A 16,070-nucleotide genomic window follows, 5' to 3' on the forward strand; every position below is an offset into this window, starting at 1 on the left:
TGGACATCTCTCAAAGGTGCAAGTGTATAACCAAGTTCCACACTCCAGGCTGCTTTGTGAAAATTTTCACGAACAAAGCGATTTCGGTCCGAATAGAGATTCAAATCCAAGACCCCGAGACAGTCGCATTTTTCACCCCTGAGTCCTAGCTTACATCTCAGCTGTCGCAAGTGCGGCTGCTAAGCACGAGGTCTCGGGTTCGATTCCCGAGTCGGGCCGAAATCGCTTTGTGGGTTTTAGAAGACTTTCACAAAGCAGCCCGGAGCCTGGAAGCTGGTGATTGATACACCCGTGCATCAGAGAGCACGTAAATGTCGGTCCTGCGCCTGATCTCTCTCCGGTCGTGTCGGATTACCGTCCCATCGGGCTATGAGAGTTAAGGAATAGTGAGTGCACCTGTGTCTGCGCAAATGCTCGTGCACTATAATATGTCCTGCGTAGTTGGCTAATCTCCTTACATGAGAACAGCCGCCGTAGCCGATAATCGGCTAGGAGGACATCATCATCATCATCACATCTCCAAATACTGGAATATAGTTGGGGTCGTGCATAGGAGAGCACGTTTTGCTGTCGGTAAAAAGCTAATCACGTACACACAATCTAACATAAGACTAATCCGTTAAAACCTTTGAAGTTTGGCAATCAGTTATCATTAGCATTAGATAAAAATTCGTATAAAACGCCGTGGAATTAATCGAAAATCATAGTTTGTGTTCACAATACAACAAATAACAAGTGAGTAAAATAAAATAGTTTTAATAGAAATAGTTAAAATATTCATAAAAGTGTTAAAATTGGAAAATCTGTGAGAGTACGGAGAAAAACCATTTGCCATCAAACAAACAATTTTGGATCGACTTCGTCTATCATATCACATATTTTATCGTCTTATTTATTCCAGAAATGAAATTCCTGCTGTCTGTTGCTGCCGTCATCGCCGTGGCCGTCGCTGTGCCCACACAGCGCGGCCTCGTGGCCCCCGGACCCGCCGGCCCCGTGCCCGCGCCTGAGTTCGTGCCCATCGCCGTCGGGCCCGCCATCATCGACTCCTTCGAGCCCATCGCCGTAGGACCCGCCGTCGTCGACTCCTTCGAGCCAATCGCTGTCGGACCTGCCCTAGTCGACAACTTCGAGCCCATCGCCATTGGACCTGCCCTCGTTGACGCCATCGAAGGCATCTCTGTCGGCCCCGCTCTCGTCCCAGCTGAAGAATCCGTCATCGCCCCCTCCCCCGTGTCCGTCGTCGATGGAGCCGCCGTCGCCGAGGTTGCTTCCAGCGCTCCCCTCGTCCAGATCATCCTGAACATCAACCAGGCTGCCTCTGAGGCTAGCCCCAGCCCTATCGCCGTCGGACCCGCCGTCATCCCCGAGGAAATCCAGCCTACACCCGTCCAAGTTGTGGACTCCGCCCCTGAGCCCGTGCAGGTTGTTGAGCCCGCACCCGTCGCCCCTATTGCCGTGAACCCCATCGGTGTTGTTGCCCCCGAGCCCGTCCAGGTCATCGAGGCTGCCCCCGTGCCCGTGGAGCCCGTTGTCATCGGCACCCCCGTGCTCCCCGAAGCCGCCGTCGTCCTCCCCGAGGCCCTCAACTAAACATTTAAACAGCAAAATATCTACCCTAACATGTAATTAAGAATGCCATTTCAAATCTATAGCTACTGATGTTTTCAACAACTATGCTGTAAATCCATGTATTTTAATTTTACCAAAAAACTGAAGAAATAAATCAGATCTGAGTGAATTAATATATCTTGTTTAACTATATGTTTACCATACTAAATGATTTTAAATTCTGAGAAACATACTTTATTATGTACTCCTTTATGTAGCAACCCTGTAAACTGCCTTATGTACTTTCTTATACACTACCTCTAAACTCTAAACGTACGTGTACTCCCTTATGTACTTCTCCTTCATACTCCCTTCCACTTCCCATGTCCCTGAATTTAATAAATGTGAATTGTCATCCATAACGCCATCCTCCGAGCTTTTTTCCCAACTATGTTGGGGTCGGCTTATAGTCTAACCGGATGTAGCTGAATACCAGTGCTTTACAAGGAGCGACTGCCCTATCTGACCCCCTCAACCCGGGCTACCCAATACCCCTTAGTTAGACTGGTTTCAGACTTACTGGCTTCTGACTACCCGTAACGACTGCCAAGGATGTTCTGCCAAGGACTGCCGGGACCTACAGTTACATCCGAAACACAGTCATTGGTGTCTAAGATATACTTAGAAAGTACATACAAACTTACAAAAGTTGCATTGGCACTTGCCTGAACTGGAATCGAACCCGCGCCCTCGTACTCGAGAGGTTGGTTCTTTGCCCACTAGGCCACCACGACTTCATAACGTATGGACATGAATATAGCCCACATTTTTTTTATTTGGGTCCGTCCATGTCTAATATATAACACGTACAGAATAGAATATTATCAGTATTGGTACAACGAAGATGTCTGTTATGTATGAATCTCGTATGAACTAAGTGGGGCCAGGAGCTGCCCGATTAGGTGATTGACGCATTGTTGTTAGTTCATCATTAGTATCATATACAATTTTAAACTTACAGGAGCCGTTCTTAAGGAAGTAGGTTTATATCTAATAGTAGGAAGTATATGGGGTGTAATACACAAGGGAGAAACAAGTGTAATATCACAAGAAAATTATGGTTATGGGGTGCACCGTGCCCAGTACGACAGATCCGCCACTGAATGTAGATCTACTACAAATTGTACTAGATGGAACTATTCCTGTACCTACACGGATAAAAAAAGCCTTAACAGTCAAAATTTTAGACTAATATTTTTAGATATACTTCAGAACTTATAGAGACTACCGTACCTGTACAATGAGTTTAAAGCAGTAGTACCTATTTGTCGATATTCGATAACGAAATGCAAATTATTTGTATGGACAATTTTAGTTCCATACGTTCCACACTGGTACTCAGCTGAATCCGGTTTGACTGGAAGCCGACCCAACATAGTTGGGAAAAGGCTCGGGAGATGATAATGACATGAACGCTAGAGGTGCTGTTTTCACACTATGTAAGTTATACACTGACCTCTGTCTCCAGAAGAATTGGATTTCCGTAGCCTCGCTCACACGTGCTAGGAGAGACACCGGGGTGATTTTACCCGGTTAGAGTCCGGCACCCACTTCCGCCTCTCCGCAGGATTTCCCCTCTACAAAAGAAAAGTTTCACGTACACTTATGAGTTACCAACATCATTGTGAGGAGTCTCTCTAACAATTGATACCTAAAACTCTACTGAAAACTAAACTCCTAACGAAATAGTATTGCTAAAAAACATTTCGGCATGTTGCCGTAAGTTTTCTGTTAGTCGCCGACTGTTATATAAAAGCTATAATTTCTTTTTATAATTTCTTTTAAAACCAGAATTGACAGGAATTATCAGGTTAATAACGTAAATGTAATCCCACCCAAAACAAAAATGTGAAAGGCTGCCAAGTTCGATATATGGGAATGCTTCGCCTATAAAAGAAGTGAGATCTGAATAAGTACCAAGTTCCATACACATACCTCAGTTAAAAATAGTTACTTTTTAATGATGGTTCTTGGCAAGTTTTCACACACCTTGTTATAAACCTTCTAGACGCAATGAATCAAGTATATAATTTTCTATTAAAACTTACCAAGTAAACAAGTCAGTACGACCATTGGAAGTGGTCTAGGTTTTTGATGAGTGAGTCAGTCAGTCAGTCAGTGAGTGTATAGTAAGAATAGCGATTTTCTGACGTCAATATCTCAAGACCTACGATAGGTATATTAATGAAATTTTGTATTTTAGATAAGTGAGGGGGTCTCAACAGATACCAGAAATTTGATATGCGTAAATAAAATAGATTTTGAGTTATAGGGGGGGGTCGAATTTGGCCCGAAATGGTTCGTGTAATATAACCCACGGCCGGTGTGTCGCTTTTTTTGCTCGAACTTGGCGGACACACTGCCGTGTGTCTAGATTGTCAATAGAATTACAATTGTAATTTATTTATAACAAGTTTATTTATATCCATTCATTTCATGCCATTTATGTGGTAAAAATCTTCGTACATAATATCTGCTGCATATTTTGTGTCTGGCCACACTGAGTTGACAAAATAGCTGATAGCTTATAAAGGGCTGAGCCGATTATGATGGCAGGTGCCACAGAGAGATCACAAATAGCGAACAACCTTATATCAAAAAGCCTGTTTGGTTCTGTTGAAAGATCTGTTTGGTTTGGGTGCATTTCATCTTTATTAACCACGGTTTATAAATTGTAATTTCTGATAATGCAGTATCAGGAACAGTCCAGGAACCTCCATCTCCGCGGCGCCGCTGCCCTACTCCCACTTGGAGTCTTTACACACTAACACTTAAAAACCGACGTCGCTGCATCGTTCTGTATAACCGCGCTTATTGTACATTTTGCCGTGCCGATATATCTTCACCTGCATTAAAAAACAAACTTTTGAACACATTTTTTAAGACTATGAGTGAATGGTGCACCGTGGGTACCCGCACACTTCATTTTTAAAAGAAGTGATGATTCCATTCGAAGTTTTCAGTCGGTCTGATACTGCTAAATACCTGATCATTGTAATGTGCGTACTACACATTCACCTCCATACTGATTTATAAGCCCAAACAAAATCGATCGACTAAAAATGCAATACTTTGACCTCTTATAATCTCGGTGTTCGCAAGAAACATACTGATGTCTCAGTACTTACAAGGTAAAATAGATCCTGCTTACCGTTGCCGTTCTCTGGATATTTTTCTCTCCTAGGTCTAAAGAGCTCTAAAAGATCATGTAGCTACTGTAGCGGAGGGGGTACCTCCGACGCAATACTGCCGGTCCCTGCCTGGTTTTCTAATAAATTAAACCCTTCTTGGACTTTTAGCTTAGAGTTTATTTCTTTTTTCCTCAGATCGGTCGATAGCAGACTGAGAAGCTCTAAAACTTTCTCTTTGAAAGCTCTGTATAATTTCTATCTGAGCCAATAATCACCAGTACTATTTCTAAAACCTCTTCAGTATTCTAACCATACTTTCAGAACTTCTCTTTCTTTTTAAAGGTTAAATTGAAACAGAAAGTATTATAACAGCATTTATTACAAATTCAACAAGAAGCAAAAATGTACATATCGTTATAACATTGCAAAGGTGTTGTTACCACTTCTTAGAAAGTAGTGTACTGCTGAAGTGTGCTCAGCGCTTAGTTGAGTTCCTCAGGGAGGATGACGGCACCCTCGGGGATGATGGGGGTCTCAACGATGACGGGCTCCACGGGAACGGGGGCGACCTCCACAACGTCGACGGGCTCAACGGGAACGTCGACTACATCGACGACATCGACGGGGGTAGGCACTATGGCGGGGCCGACGGGGGTGTTAGCGTTCTTGATGTTCACGATGATCTGGACCAAGGGAGCGGGAGCACCAGCGGGGATCTCACCGATAACAACAGGGGAGGGAACAATGGGGTTGGAGACAGCACCACCGTCGGGCTGGGGAGCGATGATGACGGGGGAGATGTCTACGGGCTCGGGCTTGATCACAGGCTCAGGGATTATGACGGGTCCGACGTCGATGGGGTTGACAGCGCTGATGATGTCGAAGAGCTGCTGTTCCAGAAGGGCAGCGGTGGCGGGGTCGGTGTTGGGGCTGTTGATGGCGGCGATGATGGCCTCCAGCTGAGCGAGCTCAGCGTTCACGGGCTTGGTCACCGGGCCGGCGACGGCGAGGGCCACGAGGGCAGCGAAGGCAATGATGAATTTCATTTTTGTCTGAAATTTATGAACAAAAATTAAATATTATTGAAACTTCAATTAGAAAATGATTTTTTTTAACTTTCTGAATAAGTATTAAACAAATTGGTACTATTGATTTTAAATGTTATGGTGTTTTCTTACCTTTGTTGATTGCGTTGATCAAGGAAGATGTTATTTGAATTATGCTTCTTCTTTTTATACTACAGGTTTTATACTAAACTTTTTATCATTTTATCTGAGTCATAATTGCATTTATGGTACAAATAAATTGATATCAACTTACTTCAGTAATACCTATGCTATTTATATTATAGCCAATGACTTACTAAATCTTGCGTCAATGAAAATATTATTTTACGTAATAGCGCCGAAATTTATTTTTTTCGTTAATAACAAGGCGCATATTGACATAATAAGTACAAATAGTTATTCACCACCCTTCTGAAAATTACTAATTTCCAATAAAAAAATAACACAGGCGTCTGAGTGACCTGCTATGAAGGGCTTTAGACCACTTTAGACTTTACCTCTAGAATGACACTGTGACACTAACTGTCACTGCACTTCACAATGCACAAGCACAAAGGGTCATTTATGTTTGATGAAATATGACATCCCACAAAATAAAAAAGAGGTCTTAATGTAGTGTGGAATAATGTAAAAAGGGCATGGTGTGGTAAATATAGAGGTCAGTGGGCATGGTGAACCTTGACTTTCAAGAGTTTTTGAGAGACCCTATGCACCTATGTATTTATTATTAATTTATCTGGCTACATTATGTGCAGTATGTATTGCATCATTTTGGTTAAAATACCATAACTTCTGAGGTTTTTTCATTTGTTTTTAATCATCGGGAAATTATTCACTGTGTACCTGTACACCCCGTGGTACTCAGTGAACCAGGGCTTTTAAACAGTGAACCGTGGGTGTAAAAAATGAAATATGATCTAGGTATGTCTATTACTTTGTTTTTAAATCACTGGTTCATTGTTGACTTTCTCAAAATGGTTCAATCTGCACGACCCCATACACAAAAATTTTGATTATTTTTAACCGAATGGCCAAACACAAACTGTACCTACTAACATAAACTATACTAAGTAAACGTCCAAAACAACCTTATTTTTAATACAATTTTCATTTAGGAACCATAAACGTAATGTTTTGCCAATTTTCTCTAGAAAAACACAAAACAAACCCGCTAGGTAAGTCGTTTTCAGAGGCCTCAGAGATCCCAAAAGACGCTTACTTGCAAAAAAACCACGGGTCGTTTCTGAATTATTTGCACGCTTCTCTGATGACCACCTACCTTGATGCCCCCTTTAACTGTCAAGAAGAGAATGGGATATGATATGGTATACAGTCATGAAATGGTAGATAGTTAGGTTGGTAGCCTACTCTACTATAAAAAGTTAAGCTTTTAATCTACTTTTGGTATCGACTCAAAAAACAAAAAAGTCCCTCAAGAAATTCATATTATTTTATTAATAAGATGATTCCAGATAAGTCAAAATTAGGTAAGTAAGTAAATATATCCAACCTGCTTCGAATGCAATAAATTGATAGCTGTGATAATGCCCCCGTTACGTTTCGTTCCTTAAGCTGGCTTCATGATAATAGTCACATGATATAATAATAATTATAGGTACTTAATATTTTTAGTTTTCTGTTCACATGACAAATATATAAATAATTAGACAATAATAGACGTGTTTAATCAGGATTAGCAGATAGATTAGCTGGATTATGGAACATCCGGACCGTTGCATTACTATCTTTATCAGAGTATATATGTTAAAGGATCGCCGTAATCTTGTCTGTCTAATTTTCAACTTCTCCTGAACCTGGGTAAATAGGTAACTGGCTAATTCAAAATAATAACATCATAATAATGACTTATCATCATCATCATCCTCCTTGGTCAAATTGGGTAAGTTCTTCTAAGACTTCATCAGCATAATCTTCCATAATCTTGTGACCAGGGGTGCGATTCTCCTAATTTTACTTAAGCGACATACGATTCACGTTCGACTCGATTCGATTGAGATCCAATCCCGACTCGATTACGATTGAAGCGTATGTGGCATTCCGCTATTGTTTCTTTGAAATAAACGTTTTTATCCTTTTCTGTCATTCAATAATGAATCATTCTGTCTGCAAATGATTTACGATTGCAAAATGATTGTACAACAAACTACCGTATGGACCAAAATCACCAAAATAGCAGACCAATCGCACACAAATCAAATGTCAATCGAATACGATTGGTCTTTTATTAGTAGCAGAATGCCCGATATGGTTAAAACTGCTATTGCGATCATATTGCGATTCGATTTCTATTCGATTTTGACATGATTAACTTAGGAGAATCGGGCCCCAGTTGATTAGTTTAACTTAAAATGATTCAGGGGCATTAAATAGCTGCTCTCAAAATTATTAATTCAGTAGGTACCTATCCTTCGGGACTGTGAACAATACTCGATAGAGTTTTCGCAGCTCTAGTACACGAAGGGCTCAAGAATTAACATATTATTATGGATGTATACGCTTAAGAAACATATAGGTGGATTATATACCTATAATTTAATGACTGCTCATCTGTCAAAGGATCTCTGTCTCGATATCGATTTCTCTTCAATATTTTTCCTTTTAAAAAGCAAGATTTCGAAGTGCTGCAGGCCTGCATGATTGCTTTAAGACTTTGATATCAACAAAAGGGTTAGAGAAGGAGTACTCATAGTAACCAATGCATAAGAGGAGCCTTTAGCTGGATATTGCTCGGACCCTTCCACTGCATAAGAGGAATGAGTAAATTATTTCTCGAATAGTGATGATGTGCGTGAATTTCGTTGATGGCCGCTCTATTACCAGTTGTCATTCTCACGGTCGAACGAAGTAATTAAGTAGTTGTAACTTCCTCTCACGCATAATATCGTGCATAATTCAAGTAAATAATTCGATTCGACCTATCTATTTGAGAAATATGTAGAAAATTATACATCACTTTATCGCGTCAAGTTATCTTTAAGAACGCTGGGGCCGACATTTTCTAACTTACCGACCCTGAGAAGATGCTGAAACAAACCCAATGGTCGTAGTCTCTTCTTTCTACAACATTTCCTTTTTACTGGTAGCCAGCTATTTTCTCTAAAAAGCCGATTATAATTTCAAGTCAATCCCAAAAAAGACAGGAAGTTTCTATACCTAATTAGCTAGCGAAAACCTACGTCACGTCCGTTGGCTTAACAATGCAGGCACAATAGGGAAGCATGTTTAAGCTTCAAGATAGATAAAATGGCTTTGTATTGATGCACGCAGTAAAGATTATCGGCCGATAAGAACGCGAAGTAAAGTAATCGCATCCGGTCATCAGAGTCAAAGCCGTCACATGAAGCGAACGAGTGCTCATTCATACATATTTACGCTTCTTTTTATACATAAACAATAGTCAGTTTCATTTTTTAACTTGTCATTTCTGAATAATGAATAATTTTCTGAAGATGTGTCTTCATGGCGGGACTTAATGAACTCGCTTACAAAAGGAAATTCCAGGGTTTGTACCTACTTAAGTGTTCTTTTGAAGGAAACTATCTATTTATTTAAGCATCTTTATTGTGGAATCATTAGTATATTTTACAGCTTTACTGTGTGTTTCTAGATATATATTTCGAAGTGACTGCTAACCTTAAAAAACTAGCTTCCACCAGCTTACCGTGGGAGCAACTCCGCGGAAAAAGTAGCTTAAAACTCCTCGATAAATGGGCCGTCTAACACTGAAATATATATTTTTTTAATAGGAGTAAGTAGGTAGTTTTAAATAGGAGTAAGTTCCTGAGATTAGAGCGTCAAACAAACTCTTCAGCTCTATAATACTAGGCTCCATTAAAATATTGACATTCTGCTATGTAGTTACAGGTTAGAGGTGTAGAACTAGTTATCAATGTAAGAATTAACCTGTTGACCTGTGGTAAGCACAGTACTGCAATGACGCATTTCTTCATCATCTTGCCACAGATATTTATACTAATGTTATAAAGATGAAAACTTTGTTTGTTTTTTGTAACGGATAAACTCAGAAACTACCGCACCGATTTTAAAAATTTAAAGCTATATTGTCCCTGAGTTACATAGACTATATTTTATCCCGGTACGGGCACGGGACGCGGGTGAAACTACGGGAAAACGGCTAGTGTAATATAAAAATATTGTTACTAGATATGTATCTTGCTCGTAGTCTTATTAGATAGGTACCTAATGTTCAAACATATTATTATATCTAGGTACTCCTGTAGAAAGATCATGCAAAATAGACAATACAATGGGTAGATAGAAAGAAGCCAGTTATTATCTCTTTATTAAATAGAAGATTGTCTTTATTTTTCTTCTAAAAAGAATATTTAATTGCATGTTTTTTTATACAAAAGTAGGTAAAAATACTACATAGAAAGTAATTAAGTAAAGATTTGACTGGCATTGCTGAATTAATTTTGTTGAAAAAAAAAAATTATTATGTAGTCAGTCCCTGCCGTATCATTAGTCGAAAACTCGTTGGATGAAACACTTATTGTGATAGATTGTCAGACGTAGGTCCCTACCTACGTCAAAAGTGCTTTAAAAATTCATCAGTTTATAGGGCCACACGAAAGTAAAAGTCAACAGTGCCCTTAATATTTTAGCCCACTTTTAAGTAACGGTAATTCTCACCTTCGCTTTAATAAATTACGAAGATAGCTAAGAACTATGCTGTTCAGAATATGAAGGCCTGTACCTATACTTCATCTGTCTAGCCTTTTGTCAATTTTGGGGTCGCCTTCGAGTAAGACTTGATTGCTTATATAATTTTTACATTTTTCGAGACAGCATCATCTATTTTTTTTCTTTTCGTTTATCTATTCATTTTCGTTCCTAAAATAAATATCTAGATGAATTAGAGCGGTCCCCCGACACGTCAAAATTTAGTTTACGTAGTGTTAAAAGTTATTTTTTGCTTTTTATAGGGTTTAGCGTTTTTAACCTTTTGTCATAATTATTGCGTACTTTTTTGGGTCGGGGGTTTTTTTAAATTTATAATTTAATTTTATTTCATGCTTTTTAAAGGAGCTCCTTAATTTTTCCTTCTTTCATTTAATTTATTTTATCTTAAGATGGGGTCGCTATATGCGATCTCGGCCAAAGGAAGCTGTTTAACAATCCTCGTGACAAACTGGCTCTGGGAGAATTGCACAGATTGAGAAACATTTGGACATTCTAGATTTTCAGCAAAAATATAAATCGGTTTATCCGTTTCATTCCGGCATTTCAGGGTTTCATCCGCCACATCCCATTTCCAGCATCAGGTTCTCGTCAATCAGAAACATGAAGAGAACTTGTCAAGACAAATTCAACGAGCCCAAACTCGATGGGTTTACTAAAAGGCAGTTCAGGGTTACGTCTCCTATACCTTCGTGCCCTAACAGCAGACCAGCTCAGTGGTTCCAAAAGACATTAGTGTTTCAAATTTCAGATCCTACATATACTTGCAAGTAAACTGATCGTGTAACATTCCTATCACATCTAGCAAACGAGCTGATGACCTTGAAGACCTGAACCGATTTCCACCAAACATAGCTAAGAACACTCCCGACTGACATACCTTTTAAACAAAAAAACCGCATTACAATCGGATCATCCGTTTGGGAGCTACGATGCCACATACACACACACACACACACACACACACACAGACATGTCAAACTTATAACACCCCGTCGTTTTTGCGTCGGGGGTTAAAAATTGTCGACGGGTCAACTTAAGATGTGATGTAAGTGACCCTTGAATTTTTAAAGTGTTTAAAGAAGTATCTAAGTATGTATAGTATAACCACTTTTGCTGTTTTGCTAGAGGCACTTAGGTAGGTACCTACTTACCTACTAATGGTAGATATTATCAATGCGAAACCTTGAACGTCCATAGATGTTTGTTCCTCTTTTACACGAAACTACCGAATGAATTTTGATGAAACTCGGCAGTAGGTAATAAAGCTTATATTATAATAACATGTCGAGGGGAAAGAACTTCCGTCTTCTTACCGAGCGAGCTGTAGGTTTTAATCACATAACAAGCCCTACTGTCAGAGTTTTCTCAAATCCGCCTGAAGGCATTAGGGGACACCGTCTTTACGTGCCCTCCCAGGCACGGAATTTCCCCAGGACACGGTCAAAACTGCTAACACACTTCAAACCAAAATGTTTACAATGCTGTCCAAACAATACATCGACATTGCGAACTCAAATCGCACCTGCAAATCTAAATATTTAGCGGAGTTTATCTTTTTAAGTACCTACAGACTTACGCCTTTAATTCACTAATCAATCATTTAATAGCACGTATCAGGGCGTAGTACGAACATTCGTGCCGATAATTGGATGTATATTAGTAGTCAAATCATGCGGGTACGGCCCACAGCTAACATTCCGTTGTAAGTCAACTAGGCACGCATTCTCCCGAATTAAGCATAACATACATACCATACATGATATTTAAACTGTACCACCTACTTATAACAGGTTTTTAAATCGATAGAAATCGCCGGCCGAATCGATTTTAGTGGTCGAATATATTTTCTACCTAAATAGCTAAGAGAAACGATAATACTTGAACCAATTCTTCATGTCTAGTTTTACTTTTTTGGCGCCTAATTTAAAAACAATTGACTACCTCGACAACCATAATAGTAATACGATATTATGTTCAACATTGCAAAGAACAGAGCATATCATTCAACAATAAAATAAACCATTAAATTCTCAATACATTTATTGACAATATGCAATATAATAATGGTCCATTTCATGGATTTTACGATTTTATTACGTTTTAATTGCACTAATATGAAATATCAACTTAATAAATATAATTGGATATGAAATTATAAAATGGTACAACAAATTCTTATGTTGTAATAGTTTTTATTAGCTTTGGTGTGATGCAATTTGTTTACATTATATTTGAGCTTTGCACAAACTATAAATAGGAAATAATTTATTAAAATCATAATTACTTTTTATAAAAAGGGTACATTAAGAACTTTAACACTCATAACTTAACTTATAAATTGTTTCTTCATAACCATAATTTACCCTTCACATACCATTTAAATATAGTCATATAATAAATTCAAATCCTCACATTTCATAATTACATTGTGTATTCAAAATGCATGATAAATGACTGCCATACCAACAATGTCATGTACAAGATATATTATTGATTCAGTGTGCAAATACACTGTTCAAAGTGCAAATAGCTTCCTGAAGCTGATGTATGTTATCAGGTGAATAGGTCACAATAATATAAACATATCTAATTAGCACTTAACAGCAGTATGTTTCACAAACATATCACCAGCAAACTAGATAGATAACAGTCTCAATTTCTAATAAATCTACAAATAATAAATTTAAAAACCGACAACACTTAATAGCTCCTGCACCAAGTCACACAAAATTAACCTAATTTAACAAAACAACTTCAAACTTTCCTTGCATAAAAACGTCTTCTTAGTTCATCAATGTCAATGAGGTAGTACGTGCCGGGGAACAGTATGTCTATTGATCCCGATGGCTGATAAGGAGCTGTGTGGTAGTTCATAGTTCTAATGTCCATGATGTCTGAGAACTTGCTAGGCTCCACACTCTGCCTTTCATTTAATAAAGAAACTGTTTCATTCAATGAACTCAACAGTTTTGCCAGTTTTGAACCAACACTCATGTCATTGCAAATGTTTATAGAATACATAGTTGAGGCCAGACCTGAACCATACGAAAATAGTGCAAACTTCTTCCCAATCAGCTGCTCAGGAGATTTACTGATGAGATATGAAGCAAGGCCTCCATACAATGACGGTGTGTACATATTTCCTACATTCTTGGCTATATACAGTGATGGCTTGGTCTTCTCTTCGAACAGAGCCTCGCTGTATGTCATGAAAGCTTTTTCTACATCTCTATCGAAGTACGTTTCCTCCAATTTGTGGGAACTGAAGTTTGATAAACCTGGAAACTGTTTTTCTCTTTGTTCTGGTGATGCATTGAGGAAATCATTGAAACACACTCTAGCTAGAGACTTCTGTACTAGTTTACTGTATGGACAGTGGAACAACATACCATCTAAGCTCAATAAGCCTTTGAAGTCAGGATCTATCTTCCTCATCTTCTTACAATACAAATTGTAACAATTATCTAAAGCACTGAGGTAGCATTTGATGGAGAGCTTCCCATCAACAAATGGGAACTCTGATGCCAAGTCTGGCTTGTAGAAGTCATAAGCATGAGTCATGTATGAAGCACGGACACCACAGTCTAGTACCAGGGGAGCATTAGGCCCTATGAGCATGGCCACAGCTCCTGCCCCACCTGTGGGCCTTGCTGGGCCTTTGCCATATACTGCAATGTCTCCTGCCACCACTATCGCCTTTCTGCCATCCCAGGAAGATGACTCCACCCAGTTCACAGCATTAAACAGAGCTGCAGTACCTCCATAGCAAGCATTGGTTGTGTCAATACCTTCAATGTCAGTTGCACCTTCCTCAGCAAACAAGGTCATGAGGTAGGTCTTCACACTCTTACTTTTATCAATGATTGTCTCAGTACCAACCTCTAGCCGGCCAATGTCATGAAGATTAATGCTGTTTTTCTCAATCAGTCTGTGCAGAGCTGTCATACAAATAGAGTTTATGTCTTCTCTGTCAGAGCAAAAGCCCATTTTGAGCTGTCCGAGGCCAACAGTGTACTTGCCGGTGGAGGCGCCGTCAAATTTTTCCAGTTCCGTTTGGTCTACGTATTGTGAAGGGAAGTATAACTCCATGGCGAGTATGCCAACGTTTTCAACTCTTCCGCCCATGTTTGAGGTAACTTTCACGCTCGAGATTAATGTGTGTTCGTTAACCGTTATTTGTCGGGACGTGTTAACCGAGCGATGTAACCGACGCAAACTGATGGCCGCGGGTCTGCGGCCGCCGCGTCTCGGTGCCGACGTCAGCACCCAGCCTCACGTTACCGGCACGAACACACCATTGACCTAATACCAATAACCAGCTTTCTTTCGTTCTTACGCGAACGTACGATAAAAGTATTTACGTCGCGCACCACCGATAACTTCTCGTTTGTAGCTCGCAATGTCACGATCAACCGTTTTGTGTTTACCTTAAATTTGCATAAATCTTATGTTTCTTTATTAATAAAATAATCAATCCATGCATTTCCCGAATTTCAGATTTATAATTTGTATTTGACAGCGGCAAGAACAATCCCACCGGTGGTGACGTACGTCAAAATAGATTATGTCATAACTGAAGCGTTCGGGAATTTCTAAAATTCAAAAGAATAATTTCGACCTATTTTTTTAAACATATTTTTCTGTAACTACAAACTTTCACTAACATAACGGTACCCAAGAACTTGACTGAGCGACATACCAAAGAAAACGAGTTTTGGAATACCTAATAGCGATATAATCTGAGAAGACTTTGCCCTATCAAAATAGGGCTAGAGCATCGACCCGAAATTGGGCCATTGACCATCTGTGCCTATATTTTCACTTATTTTATCTACTTGAGCTTGTAAAATGTTGATAATTACAACCTCATATCGAGAAGACGTTAAAGGTTAGCTATTTATGTTCCCAAAAAATCTGCTACATGTTTAAAAACATCTTCATGCAATGCGCTAGTTTGACAATGGTCTTCTAAGAGTTTGTAGAAATGAAATACTGAGTATAATAATAATGAGTAGGTACTGAGTATAATAATTGCGAGGTATAAAATATTAATTTGCATTCCTCAGTAATTAATACTTTTGGTTAAATTATTCAGACCTATATTATACCTGGCCGCTTGACCTGCGCGGGTGTTATGACCTACTCAACGAACACTAAGGTCGGTTGCTAACATTGTTATGTATGTAGGGACATGAAAAACGATATCGAAGTTTAATTAACTTCCATCAATACGGAAGTTAATTAATATACTTCCCAACCGATACCGGACACTTCAACCTAGATATGAATCCAACCAAACATAAATAATTGTGCCAAATGTTTGTAAATCTCACTATCTGTAGAGGTTTTATATCTTCAAGTACGTACAAAGTTTATATTCCAAACTATATAGTAAAGTTTCATGACCTTTTGCTACTCAATTTATTTATCAAGTTTATTGACTTTGTTTTGCAAATATTGGCTAGTTCAAAATCCAAAGGTGTGGGTCTATCTTGTATTTTTTGTTCATTGTACTTACCTACACCATTTGAACAGG

At 39.1% G+C, this 16,070-nt stretch overlaps 3 protein-coding genes across 3 annotated transcripts; 1 reads left to right on the forward strand and 2 right to left on the reverse strand.

Moving 5' to 3' along the window:
* Nucleotides 1-588: 588 nt before the first annotated feature.
* Nucleotides 589-1,745, forward strand: LOC124637985 (calphotin-like). Its single transcript, XM_047174746.1, has 2 exons — nt 589-735; nt 902-1,745. Exon 2 carries the CDS (start codon nt 904-906, stop codon nt 1,591-1,593), a length of 690 nt encoding a protein of 229 aa, XP_047030702.1. The 5' UTR covers nt 589-735; nt 902-903; the 3' UTR covers nt 1,594-1,745.
* A 3,358-nt stretch (nt 1,746-5,103) lies between these two features.
* LOC124637987 (calphotin-like) lies at nt 5,104-6,066 on the reverse strand. Its single transcript, XM_047174748.1, has 2 exons — nt 5,921-6,066; nt 5,104-5,794 (listed from the first exon to the last, which is right to left on the reverse strand). The coding sequence occupies exon 2, from the start codon at nt 5,786-5,788 to the stop codon at nt 5,225-5,227; it is 564 nt and encodes a 187-aa protein (XP_047030704.1). The 5' UTR covers nt 5,789-5,794; nt 5,921-6,066; the 3' UTR covers nt 5,104-5,224.
* Nucleotides 6,067-12,556: 6,490 nt separating this feature from the next.
* LOC124638081 (hydroxymethylglutaryl-CoA synthase 1) lies at nt 12,557-15,073 on the reverse strand. Its single transcript, XM_047174911.1, has one exon. It carries the CDS (start codon nt 14,657-14,659, stop codon nt 13,289-13,291), a length of 1,371 nt encoding a protein of 456 aa, XP_047030867.1. The 5' UTR covers nt 14,660-15,073; the 3' UTR covers nt 12,557-13,288.
* Between the last annotated feature and the right edge of the window lie 997 nt (nt 15,074-16,070).

This window comes from Helicoverpa zea, chromosome 17 (genome assembly GCF_022581195.2).
Source record: "Helicoverpa zea isolate HzStark_Cry1AcR chromosome 17, ilHelZeax1.1, whole genome shotgun sequence".
NCBI classification, from domain to species: Eukaryota; Metazoa; Arthropoda; class Insecta; order Lepidoptera; family Noctuidae; genus Helicoverpa; species Helicoverpa zea.